This window comes from Bombyx mandarina, chromosome 22 (assembly GCF_030267445.1).
Source record: "Bombyx mandarina strain Sakado chromosome 22, ASM3026744v2".
In the NCBI taxonomy this organism is placed as follows: domain Eukaryota; kingdom Metazoa; phylum Arthropoda; class Insecta; order Lepidoptera; family Bombycidae; genus Bombyx; species Bombyx mandarina.
In genome coordinates this window covers 11,015,650-11,029,834 of record NC_143228.1, presented here as the reverse complement: position 1 = coordinate 11,029,834, position 14,185 = coordinate 11,015,650, and the positions used below count along the sequence as shown (strand labels likewise).

Sequence of the window (14,185 nt, the reverse complement as noted above, 5' to 3'; positions counted from 1 at the left end):
TAAATAGATATTGTTCACGACGGACATAGATAGTTTTAAAAGTAGATAGAAAATATAGTTATAGGTTGGCTGTAAAATAATAGAAAAATGTCCGTAACAAATAAATGAATAGTATGTTAAAATAAGTTGAAGAATAAATAGTTATAATAGGGAAATGTCCGTAAATAGTTAAATAGAGATATGTTCGCCAAGAACAGCGAAAATAAATAGACATCCAAATAAACGGATATGTTGTGAAATAATAAACGTGAATAGAGATAGTTAAAAATAGGAAAATAGATATAAGTAAATTTGTAAATATTTGTTTGAAAATAAAGATTGGTCCTCGTGGTCTTTAATTTGGCGTGGGAACGCAGGAGCGAGTCACAATACGGGCAACTAATAGAGCGACTAGGCAAAACAATAGGCGAGCGAGGCGGCCGAGAGAACAATAGACGCCCACCGTGCTCGGACTCATAATAGCGCTGGCCGAGTGCGTGTGGGCGACCATAAATAAGGGGCCTACCTCGCTGCAAATTCAGTTCGAGACAGCGAGCCGACGAGTCAAGACCTCTCCGGAAGAAGAGGAGAGCGCCAACCGAACAAGAAAAGACTCGCTCCTACGCCCTGCGCCGGTCAAGCCACGAGGACCGTGTGAACGCCATACTTGAAGCCTTCGTTATTTTCCTCGAACCAATCCCAGCACCCGTTCCGCGACAGCCACTGCGGCAATACTCGAGCCACCACGTTTCAACGAGTAAGAAGTCTAAAAATCACACGTGGTGGCCGAAACCTGAGCGGTGGCCGTCCGGAATATTGGTCCTTCGAGCCGGATTCATTTGAGGAAGATCGAAGAAAATTGAAGATTGAAGATTGAAGAAATGGTGCTCACACGGTCCGAGAAGATGAGGTCGTCACGCCTTGACCGGCCCGGCGACGAAGCTGTCTCGGGCTCAACTTCACAAGACGCACAGCAACGAGCTGTGTCGGCCGCGCCGCGTTCGGGAGTGACGCAGGGACCGCCACCGATGGCGGCAACCTCCTCCCAGTCAACCGCGCCGCGTTCGGGAGTGACGCAGGGACCGCCACCGATGGCGGCACCCTCCTCCCAAGTGGAAAAGTGTCCGGGAGTGCCGCGGGGCTCACAAGCGATGCCCCCCTCCCGCCATATATTGCCTACGCAATACTCGCCGGCGTCGCCAACGGGACCGAACAGCGGGGTCTGTCGTCGAGTGGTCAGACCTCCCAGCACCGCGACACCGGCAACAACTTCAGGCGACGCAGCAACGGAGAGCGTCGTATCCGCGAGCCAGAACAGAAAAGAGTCAGCGCTCACGGCCAATCCAATTGTACACGGGTCCCACATCACGGACGCCGCTGCCAAAATCTCGACGACAGAAGAAGGCTCCACACTCCGCGACGGGATGGCGCCACCAGTACGAGGATCTTCAAGAAAGTCGAGTCAACAGTCACAACGGCTGTTGCTTATGGCGCGCCTCAAGGAAGAGCATCTTCGCGCCAAAGAAGAACAAGCCCGACTCCAAGCAGAGCTCGCCGCCGCCCGCATCTCAACATTAGAAGCCGAAGCGCTCGTTGAAGAGGAGGAAGATGCGCGCACAACACTCACGGAGGACGAGAACGAGCAATCACAGCGCATCGATACATGGCTCAGTCAACAACGATCGATCGCGCTACAGGGAGTCGAAGAAAGAGTAATGCAGCCAACACACGGATCACCAGCCACCATCGAGCAACCGCAACTGGAACTTCCCGCACCAATAGAACAGCTGAAGCTACCGGCCCCTGCCGCGGCACCGATTGCCGTACCTGTCGCACCGAAGAGCGACATCGCCGAACTAGCAGCTGCCATCGCGACGGCCGCCCGCCAAGCCAGGCCCGGACCATCGCATCGGTACTACGGGGAGCTTCCAGTGTACAGTGGATCGCACCAAGAATGGCTCTCCTTCAAGGTCGCCTACGCCGAATCAGCGGACAGCTTCAGCGCCGCAGAGAACACTGCGAGACTTCGGCGTACGTTAAGAGGAAGAGCAAGAGAAGCGGTCGAAAACTTGTTGCTGCATTACACCGAGCCCGCCGAGATCATGCGGACTCTAGAATCGCGCTTCGGACGTCCAGAAGCAATCGCCGCAACGGAGCTGGAACGACTGCGCGCGCTGCCACGCTGCACGGACACACCGAGGGACATCTGCGTATTCGCGAATAAGGTGAACAACGTCGTCGCCGCTCTGAGGGCCCTCGACCGCGTACATTATATGTACAACCCGGAGCTCACCAACATCACATCAGAGAAGCTGCCGTCCACTCTACGCCACCGCTGGTTCGAATTCTCAGCGACTCAACCGGCGGGAGAACCGGACCTCGTCAAGCTGTCGCGCTTCCTGCAACGCGAGGCGGACCTGTGCAGCCCATACGCACAGCCGGAGCCAGAGACGAGAGTGGAGAACACCAGCGGTCGGCGGAAGATGGTGAATACGCCTCAGAGGACGCACACCACGCAAGCAAAGGAAGAGAGGAAATGCGCAGCATGTCAGAAGCCGGGGCACATCCCACAAGATTGTCCCGAATTCAAGAGAGCAGCCGTCAGCGAGCGCTGGGATACGGCGAAGCGCGAAAATTTGTGTTTCCGGTGCCTACGGTTCCGGTCCCGGGGACACGTATGCAAAAAGAAGAAGTGCGGCGTCGACAGCTGTGAACGCACGCACCACGAGCTGTTGCATAAGAAGTCAGCATGGCAGAAACCAGCAGAGAAGGAAGAGGCGGTCACCTCGACGTGGGCCGCAAGCAGAGCGACAGCCTACCTAAAGATGGCGCCAATTACTGTCATCGGACCGGCGGGAGAGACAGATACATGGGCTCTGCTGGACGACGGGTCAACGATCTCGCTGATCGACGAAGACTTCGCGAGACGAGTGGGCGCCAAAGGACCGATCGAACCCCTCTTCATCACTGCCATCGGAGACAACAAGATAGACGCAACACGCTCACGACGCGTCCCGCTGAAGCTATGCGGACGCACGGGGGAACCGCAAGAACTGAACCTACGGACAGTCAACGGCTTAAAGTTAACACCACAGCGACTGAACGTCGAAGTCCTCGCGTCGTGCCATCACCTCACCGACCTCCGCCATCACTTCAAAACGAGCTACGCCTCGCCGAAGATCCTGATCGGCCAAGACAACTGGCACCTGCTGGTGACGGAGGAGATGCGGACGGGACGACGCGATCAACCAGTGGCGTCTCGTACTCCGCTCGGGTGGGTCGTGCACGGAGCACACCCGGGAAGCAAGAGACAGCGCGTCAACTTCGTGGCACACGCGACGACGGCCGACGCGAACATGGACGAAGCCCTCAGGCACTACTTCGCGATCGAGGGACTCACCGTCGCCGCCAAGACACCGAAGAATGACCCAGACGAGCGCGCGCTGAAGATCCTGCGAGAGACCACTCAACAGCAACCCGACGGCCGCTACGAGACCGCACTGCTGTGGCGTGAGAAGAGCCTGAAGATGCCCAACAATTTCGAAGCCGCGCTGAATCGCCTGACGTCCGTAGAGAAGAAACTGGAGAAGGATCCAAATTTGAAAGAGCGCTACAAGCAACAAATGGACGCACTGGTAGCGAAAGGATACGCCGAAGTAGCTCCGTCAACGGGGACGAAGGACCGAACCTGGTACCTGCCGCACTTCGGCGTAACACATCCGATGAAGCCGGACAAGATTCGCATCGTGCACGACGCCGCTGCGAAGACTAGAGGGAAGAGCCTTAACGACTTCCTGCTCACCGGCCCGGACCTGCCGCAGTCGCTGCCCGGAGTGATGATGCGCTTCAGGCAGCACGCCGTCGCAGTCTCAGCGGACATCACAGAGATGTTCATGCAAATAGGCGTCCGAAGCGAGGACCGCGACGCGCTCCGGTACTTGTGGAGGGAGGACCCTTCACAGGAGCCTACAGAGTACCGGATGAAATCTATAATCTTTGGCGCGACAAGCTCACCCGCGACCGCCATCTACGTGAAGAACGCCAACGCGGAGAAGTACCGACTGCAGTACCCGGACGCCGCCGACGCAATCATACGCAACCACTATATGGACGATTACCTGGGAAGTTACCGGACAAGCGAAGACGCGATCAGGATCGCAAATGAGGTGAGGGCAGTACACCGGCAAGGCCATTTCGAGTTACGCAAATGGACCTCGAACAACGAGGAGGTACGGTGCCACATGACCGACGAGGCCCCACCTACAAGTGTGACGCTGTCCGATGGAACGGAAATAGAACGAGTACTTGGCCTGGTGTGGAGACCTGCTGAAGACGTCCTCGCCTTCAATCTGGACATGGCGCGAATCCCAAAAGAAGTCTTGGAGAGCAGCGCGCCTACGAAGAGACAGGCTCTGCGAATAACGATGTCCGTCTACGACCCCCAAGGCATCGCATCACCAGTCACTGTCGGAGCGAAGAAGATCCTGCAAGAAACGTGGCGCCGAGGGACGGCGTGGGACTCCCCCCTCGATGAAGACCTCTGCGCGATGTGGAGAGAGTGGATCGACCACTTAAGACGCCTGCGCGACGTCTCAGTGCCGCGCTGCTATCCCGGCTACTCAGACGCCGCCAACCTCCAGCTCCACACATACGTAGACGCCAGTGAGTCCGCCTACGCCGCCGCGTTATACTGGCGCGCCGAAATGCCCGACGGGGAGATCAGGACCTCCCTCGTACTCGCCAAAGCCCGAGTCGCGCCCTTGAAACTCACCTCGATACCGCGCCTCGAGCTACAAGCTGCCGTGATGGGCAGCCGCATGGCCGCGGCTGTCACAGAGGAACACGATAGAAAACCAGACGCGAGAGTGTTCTGGACAGACAGCGCCACCGTATTGACCTGGCTACGAACGGGGTCGAGGTCGTATCGACCGTTCGTCGCTCACCGCATTGCAGCGATAGAAGAGAACAGCACTGTGGAGGAATGGCGCTGGGTCCCCACGAAGGAAAATGTCGCCGACGACGCCACTAGAGAACTACCCGTCGGCTTTGAAAGAAACCACCGCTGGTTCATAGGCCCGGAATACCTAAGACGGCATCCGGATGATTGGCCCGTACAACGGACTGCAAGAAGGGCAGAAGATACGGGCGAAGAGAAGTGCGCAACGCTCGCCGTGAGCAGAGAGAGCCTCGGTGAAGCGATCCCGGACCCAAGACGCTTTTCAAAATGGAAAAAGTACCTGCGTGCAACGGGGCGAATACTGCAATTCGTCGACCTATGCCGCAGAAGTCGCGAGCGCACTCATTACAAGAGGACCAGACGGAACCCGCGTTCGGATCCGACGTGGGAGAAGAATAGAAAGAAGACGACTTCGAAGACCCCGCTGAACACACCGCGGACGCCAGAGCAAGCAGTCATTCAATGGAAGACTTTAGACGCCGAAACGCTTCGACGCGCCGAGACGCTCATTTGGCAACAGAGCCAGCGGGCGGCCTTCGAGGAAGAGATTTTGACGCTCCAACGAGGGAAACAAGTATCCCCAGCGAGCCGACTGCGAAACTTGTCCGTAACTTACACGGACGGGATATTAAGAATAAACGGACGCATCGGCAATATTGAGGGAGCTGACGTCATCACCTCGCCTCTCGTGCTAGATGGATCCCGACGCGAAACGAGACTGATGATAGACTTCATCCATAGAAAGATGCACCACGCCGGAACCGAAGCTACGATCGCCGAGTGCCGACAGTCGTACTGGGTCTTACGCCTACGCCCAGTGACACGGAGCGTAATCCACAACTGTCTTCCGTGTCGTATCCGCAAGGACACACCACCGCGTCCAGCCACAGGCGACCACCCACCGAGCAGACTGGCACACCATCGGCGACCATTTACATACGTGGGCCTCGATTACTTCGGGCCCTATCAAGTTACCACCGGCAGAAGCACCCAGAAGCACTACGTGGCCATCTTCACATGTCTCACTACGCGTGCGGTGCATTTAGAACCGGCAGCGAGCCTCAGCACGGACTCAGCAGTGATGGCACTCCGACGCATGATCGCGCGCCGGGGAGCCCCGACGGAAATATGGAGCGACAACGGCACCAACTTACGAGGTGCCGACAAGGAGCTGCGCCAAGCTATGGACAAGGCGACTGAGCATGAAGCAAGCTTAAGACTTATCCAATGGCGCTTCATCCCACCGGGCGCGCCTTTCATGGGCGGCGCCTGGGAGAGAATGGTGCGGGCGGTAAAGGCCGCGCTCTCGGCCACGGAACAGCCGAGGCACCCGACGCCCGAAACATTTCATACTCTGCTAGCTGAAGCAGAATTCACCGTGAACAGCCGACCTCTCACTCACGTATCGGTGAGCGCCGACGATCCCGACCCTCTGACACCGAACCACTTCCTGTTGGGAGGCCCGGCGCGAGTCCCCGTGCCGGGCAAGTTTGACGACGCCGACCTCATAGGGCGCGCACACTGGCGCGCAGCTCAACGTCTGGCAGATGTGTTCTGGAGTCGCTGGCTCCGGGAGTACCTGCCCGACCTGCAGAACCGGCGGGAGCCCCACAGCCGCGGGCCCGCTCTGAAGATAGGCGACGTCGTGATAATAGCAGACGGAACGCTCCCACGGAACACCTGGCCACGTGGGATCATCCAGGAGGTTTACCCGGGGGCCGACGGCATCACTCGAGTGGTCGACGTGCGCACCGCCGGCGGTATCCTGCGACGCCCGGCGAAGAAGATTATCGTGCTGCCCACGATGACCGCCGCTCACCAAGGAGGATGCAGCGACGTGAACGACGCTGCACGGCGGGAGGATGTTCGCGACGGACATAAATAAATGCAGTTAAATAGATATTGTTCACGACGGACATAGATAGTTTTAAAAGTAGATAGAAAATATAGTTATAGGTTGGCTGTAAAATAATAGAAAAATGTCCGTAACAAATAAATGAATAGTATGTTAAAATAAGTTGAAGAATAAATAGTTATAATAGGGAAATGTCCGTAAATAGTTAAATAGAGATATGTTCGCCAAGAACAGCGAAAATAAATAGACATCCAAATAAACGGATATGTTGTGAAATAATAAATGTGAATAGAGATAGTTAAAAATAGGAAAATAGATATAAGTAAATTTGTAAATATTTGTTTGAAAATAAAGATTGGTCCTCGTGGTCTTTAATTTGGCGTGGGAACGCAGGAGCGAGTCACAATACGGGCAACTAATAGAGCGACTAGGCAAAACAATAGGCGAGCGAGGCGGCCGAGAGAACAATAGACGCCCACCGTGCTCGGACTCATAATAGCGCTGGCCGAGTGCGTGTGGGCGACCATAAATAAGGGGCCTACCTCGCTGCAAATTCAGTTCGAGACAGCGAGCCGACGAGTCAAGACCTCTCCGGAAGAAGAGGAGAGCGCCAACCGAACAAGAAAAGACTCGCTCCTACGCCCTGCGCCGGTCAAGCCACGAGGACCGTGTGAACGCCATACTTGAAGCCTTCGTTATTTTCCTCGAACCAATCCCAGCACCCGTTCCGCGACAGCCACTGCGGCAATACTCGAGCCACCACGTTTCAACGAGTAAGAAGTCTAAAAATCACACGTGGTGGCCGAAACCTGAGCGGTGGCCGTCCGGAATACTAAGTAATATTTTTATTTATTTATTTATTTAATATATTTTGTACACACAGCTGTTAGAAAAGACACGTCAATAAGGATACAGAGTACAAGTAATAATGTCAATAAGTAATAATGCATTATATTTCACTAGATTGGCTAACGAAGATTGTTATTGAAAACCATCGATATCACAACGTAAATTCTACGATCCACCTTGAGGCATGAGGTCGCAGTCTCAATTGTATTACATAATAGCCACCTCAACCTTCAAAATGAATGCATGATTTATTCGCAGTAGGAAATGATAAGACGTAATAAATACGACTTCACGATTGATTCTGCCGCCGGTGCTACCTTTACAGCTAAAACGAATTCTTAAGGAATTAATGTAATTATTTGTTTAGCTCGAAAACCTTAACAAATCGATGGTTGCGTGCTAAGATAATATAAAATGTAACACCTCCCGGGACATTAGTTTTCGTTTCCAACTGTTACTTCTTATTAGCGCGGATAGAGAATGAACACGCTAGCCAAATAAATGTTAATAAAGAAACATTATTTCCTGATTAATGAACTAATGATATTTGTTTACGGGGTGATATTAGAAAAATCTAGATTTTGTTTCTACAGATTATATTTATTAGTATTATTATTATTAGCTTAGGAGTTCCCTGTGGCTCAATAAATTTTTGTTAAGGGTTTAACTGGCGCTCGTAGGTAACAAAATGTGCGATATTGGTACGCCTCTGAGTTATTTATTCACCAGTACTTGTACAGTTCCCGTAAAGATCGAAAAGCATTACGACTTGAGCACACAGCACCCCATGCTGGTAACTTTGGCACTGGGTGGCAGTCGAGTTACGGCCACGTCACTTCGACAAAAGGTCGACTGGCATTTGTTTAGGGGACTCATAATTGACCTTCCTGTAATCCAAGATCCGGGAGTGGACCGGTATTGCCTCCGTCGAAGAGCTGGCTGGAGCTGGAAAACCTTCAGGATTGAAGAGGCACTGGAAGAAGAAGAAGAAGAATCCAAGATCCCACAACCCCTGAGGGTATCGACGAAGTAGCAACCTGCTTTGTCGAATCCAACACGATCGACCAAACAACGATTCTTGTGCTCAATGGCTAGCTCAGAGCTACTCAAATTTATTGAGTAATAGAGAATTTCAATTTACTTGTAATCGATTCTAATGTCTCGGCCTCAGACTAAGACTATCTCGGGACTTATGTTTGTTATGCATTCCTGAACCTGTCATTCGATTGACTATAATTTTTGTTTGATTTTTTACTGGTGGTAGGACCTCTTATGAGTCCGCGCGGGTAGGTACCACCGCCCTGCCTGTTTCCGCCGTGAAGCAGTAATACGTTTCGGTTTGAAGGGTGGGACAGCCGTTGTAACTATACCGAGATCTTAGAACTTATATCTCAAGGTGGGTGATACATTTACGTTGTAGATGTCTATGGGCTCCAGTAACCACTTAACACCAGGTGGGCTGTGAGATCGTACACCTAACCAGGCAATAAAAAAAAAATTAAAAAAAATTCCTACTTCAACATAGGTTTTTATTTACAGTGCCATCAGCGCAAAATATGGGGCATGCGAGTAACTGTTACAAACAATTGTTTTTCATACACCTTGCAATAGTCCGCACCATTATCGAGTTTCATAAGTGTGGTATGAGTAACTTGGAATACGCTCTTCCTAGATTTTATATGTATTTTCATTTCATTAGTTAAAAATAGTCACTTAACTTGTCTTTTAATTGTGGTCCTGGACTGCTTGTGCTTTTATCAGTCAGTGATTAATTACATATAATTTTCTGCATTAAGAAAAATGCAAAAAAATCAACGCTCAAAATTGGTTAAATTTCATCTAGGTTTCGTTATTTACACCTGAATATTATAATTTAATATCATGTTACACTTACTAATTCCTCATAAACCCGTTCGGCTATTTTCAGACCTATTATTAAATAAGCCTGTCTGACAGTGTCGGATATTAATCTAGTCGTCATTAACTATGCAATATTAATGAAACTATTCTATCCAATGTCAGTGGATACCAACAAATATCCCTTATATACAATACTTCCTAATGGAACGATAGATCATATTCTAGTATATTTCAAATGCTAAACTAATCAAAAATGTATGGCGTCGAATACTATGTTATTTGATTTTATAACATTATTGAAATAGAAAGGCGGGTTGATCAAATTTAAAATTACAATAATTGCTACCTCTTATATATAATTATTTTTGGTTCCGAAAGAGCTTATTGATCCAAAGGGTGTTTATCGTATTATTCTAGTTGGATTTGCTTTGTTTGCCGAATGTTTCTTCTTTAACTATTTATTTATTAACCATTAAAGTCCAATTACGCGAGTCATGTTCATGATTTAGATACTTTTAAAACGAGCCAATGACTATTTTATATTAAAAAAATTACGGTAGTTAGCACGAAATTGAAATATCGATGAATAGCACCTTAATCGTCCGTGGCAAAAAAGAACTGTTTGAAACATCTGAAGTAATAAAATGAAGGAAATAAACGCGAGATTCAATCGTAAAAGTAGTTTTAATTATATCGTCCCATTCACGCCAATTGTTATCAAGGAATGAATAGCTAAACAATTGTAAAATATGCCTGGCTTCAGTGAACCGCTCTACCTCTTCACCATAGCTGTAAGAGCTAATTATAATCTATGCGCTAGGCTATCGCTGCCACATGATTTTATGAAAAAAAGCCCAGTATCTATATATTAATATGTGAAGCAAGAATGTTGTACCCCTTTTTACAAAAATTGCGCGGTCGGAGGAGTATAAATTTCCCACACTTATAGAGAATATAGAGAAGGAGTGCAAAATGTTAATATTGTGTTTTTTAATTATGTATAAAAATACATTAAATCAATAAAATAAAAATTACTCACACTACCATGTATTTGACACACACACACACTCGCATGCATAATGTAAAATTTTTCTTATTGCTTATAGTCTGTGGTCAAATTGAGCATAGATTAAATATTTTACTAATATTTGTCTAAAGTGTAGTCTTGGCGAAATCTATGATATAGAAGTTTGACAATAGAACCATAATAATGTTTAAACTTATAATTCCAATTAATTATAGTTGAATTTCGACTACTGAGGGACCACTAGTTATAATAAATTTGCATTGAAATAAATTTCTACTATTAGTACCTACTCAAAACGCGTCGTTGTACTCGAGGATAGTGAGCGATACTATGTAAAGGAGATTCAGTTCTCTCGGCATAAATTATATTTTTGCCTTTCTTCAGAGGCACGCATCCGTTCCCTACGGGAAGTCATTATAATAACTGACGATTCTACTCTTCAATTTACTGTTAAATTCTTGAATGAAATAAAAAAAAATTACAAAAGATTTCGGAATTGCTAAATTAACTGTCCAATAAAGTACTACAATAAAGGTACTAATGGTCGCGCTCAAGCCACTCGTTTCCCAGCGTAACCATTAAATGTCCAAAACAAATATAAATTCAACGACAAAAACTTAATTAAAAAATAAACATTATTTACCATAATTTTAGATACATAATACTGACAACTAAAACCACTTGGTTTATAGTAGTAGTGGCCTAAAGGATAACCCCTCCGGTGCATTCATATCTAGCGATGCACCGGTGTTCGAATCCTGCGGGTACCAATTTTTCTAATGAAATACGTACTTATACAAATGTTCACGATTGACTTCCACGGTGAAGGAGTAGCATCGTGTAATAAAATACAAACCCGCAAAATGATAATTTGCATAATTATTGGTGGTAGGACCTCTTGTGAGTCCGCACCGGTAGGTACCACCACCCTGCCTATTTCTGCCGTAAAACAGTAACGCGTTTCGGTTTGAAGGGTGGGGCAGCCGCTGTAACTATACTGAGACCTTAGAACTTATATCTCAAGGTGTGTGGCGCATTTACGTTGTCGATGTCTATGGGATCCAGTATTCACCTAACACCAGGTGGGCTGTGAACTCATCCACACAATTAAGCAAAAAAAAATGCCCCTAGCATGGCTGCTATCTTTGAGCAACGTTATCAACCAAACATGTGAGCATGTCAGAGTTAGTCGGCTTTTGAATAAATTAAAACTACAAGCTTTCAAGTATAATTTTTAATGCTGAATTTAAATATAATTGACGGAATATAACAGTAGCATTAGCTCATAATACAAAACCACTACTAACGCTAAAGACAGCGCCACAAAGCTGATCAAATATTCAATTATTATACCAAGTCGAGTATCGGCTGTGCCTCGTATGAACTTCGACTAAATTCCAATTATCTGCTTTGAGATACAGTTAGTGAACTGCATCTATTAGTCGCCAGGGGCAGTAGCCCTGAGTTATTCAGTGATCTGAAATATTCATCATTCATATTCGAATACAAGAACTCGTTGAAATATTTTCGTGAATCGGCGATCAGAAATTTACTTCTGCCGTTATATTTTTTGGAGCCATTCATGTTAATTTAAAATTATAAAACGTTCAAAAAACATTAGTGTTCTGTTACTTTATTAGTGTTTTTCTTCTTTATACTATATATTATTGCATATGAAATTTTTAGATCCATTAATGTTAGAAATTTCTGGATAAGTGTAAGTGTAGTGGGTCCACATTAGTTTTGACTGAAATGGAATTTCATTTATTGTACCTACATCCAATAATTTAAATTTTTACTCAACTGTAAAAAATATTTCTGGGTTATTTTGTAGCTGTAGACAAATTCTTCTATCAGGTTTTGATAATGATAAATGTTATGAATTGAAAGTAATAAATTAATAACATACGGTATACAGCCAATATAGATAGTTATAATATATATGCCTATCTGTCTCTTTTTATTTTACAATTAGTAAATAAAACAAAATTTATTTGTATTTTATGTTTTTTTTTCCGTAATTCGACGGTACGGAAGCTACCCATTTCCAAGTAATTTTTCAGGCCCACAGAGCTTACATGATTTTTATCGTCCTAGTATGAATGAAGTAGTAGTAAAACCTCAATTATATTGCACCAACATACGTCTTGCCACTGATTTAATTTTATTTCGCGATATTATTCCCTAATCTTAGAAGTAATTCCTAAGTACATTACTAACATTTCCTAAGTACGTGTTTCATGGCCCTGTACGGTGCACCTGTGTGGGCTGAGCCGCGCAACCGGGCCACTATGGCTCGGTTCCTGCGCCGGCCGCAGCGCACCGTTGCCATCAGGGTCATTCGCGGATATCGCACCGTCTCCTTCGAGGCGGCGTGTGTGTTGGCGGGGACGCCGCCATGGGAGCTGGAGGCGGATTCGCTCGCTGCCGACTATCGGTGACGCAGCGAGCTTCGTGCTCGGGGCGTGGCGCGTCTCCCCGAAAGTGAGCTGCGGGCGCGGAAGGCCCATTCTCGGCGGTCCGTGCTCGAGTCGTGGTCGAGGCGATTGGCCAACCCCACGTGGGGGCTACGGACCGTCGAGGCGGTTTACCCAGTCTTTGGTGAATGGGTGAATCGTGGCGAAGGACGTCTCACCTTTCGTCTGGTGCTGACCGGGCACGGATGCTTCGGGAAGTACCTGCGCCGGATAGGGGCTAAGCCGACGACGAGGTGTCACCATTGTGGACACGACCTGGACACGGCGGAGCATACGCTCGCTGTCTGCCCCGCTTGGGAGGTGCAGCGCCGTGTCCTGGTCGCAAAGATAGGACCTGACTTGTCGCTGCCTGGCGTCGTGGCATCGATGCTTGGCGGCGATGAGTCCTGGAAGGCTATGCTCGACTTCTGCGAGTGCACCATCTCGCAGAAGGAGGCGGCGGGGCGAGTGAGGCAAAGCTCTCCTCACTACGCAGAAACCCGCCGCCGCCGAGCAGGGGGTCGGGACCGAGGTCGTATCCGTGACCTGGCCCCCTAAGAGCTAGGGGTCCCACCCGTTTTGTGCGGGGAGAGACCCAGACGTGGGGAGGCGTGCTTTGCACGCTCACCCGCAGTAGGAAGCCGGGTGATGGTAGACCGCGTTCCCCCGACCGCTATGGGGGATGGTGTAACGCGGCGCCATCAAAGCGGGCTCTCGGCCCGCTGAACGAGGGAACCGGTGGTCGTGTCGCTGGCGGCCGCCGGTCCGGCGTCCGTGGGACGGTGGGATGGATGTAATGTGCTCTGCGTCAACCCTGTCCCGCCGTTTCAATAGCCCCGACTGGGCTCCGGCCCGGGCCGAGGTAGGGCGCCGGTTGTGAGCGGCAGGAGTTTTTAGTGAGGTTCAACTCCCACATACCCTACCTGCCGCGCGGGTGGGGATCCGGCGATTTTCTCCTGTGGAAAAAAAGTACCTGTTTCGATACAAAACTGGTACTAGTTTGCGGGATTCGAACTTCGACATAGTCGCATCGCTAAGTACAAGTACTCCGGTTGCTCAGAACGACATAATGTGCGTCTTACCTATTAGTCACGGACGCTTCGAACCTCTAAAAGATTATCTTTTTACCATTCAAAATTACGCAATTTTCGCTTTTTGGGTTTCATTATCTTCATTCCTTTATTCATTTTTATTACAGTATA

General features: G+C 48.7%; 1 protein-coding gene and 1 pseudogene across 1 annotated transcript; both read left to right on the top strand.

Annotated features, from left to right (window-relative positions):
- The first annotated feature begins 262 nt into the window (after window positions 1–262).
- Window positions 263–3,493, top strand: LOC149500353 (uncharacterized; annotated as a pseudogene).
- A 13-nt stretch (window positions 3,494–3,506) lies between these two features.
- LOC149500352 (uncharacterized) lies at window positions 3,507–6,821 on the top strand. The gene has a single exon (XM_089737057.1). The coding sequence runs from the start codon at window positions 3,507–3,509 to the stop codon at window positions 6,819–6,821; it is 3,315 nt and encodes a 1,104-aa protein (XP_089593183.1).
- The last annotated feature ends 7,364 nt before the right edge of the window (window positions 6,822–14,185 follow it).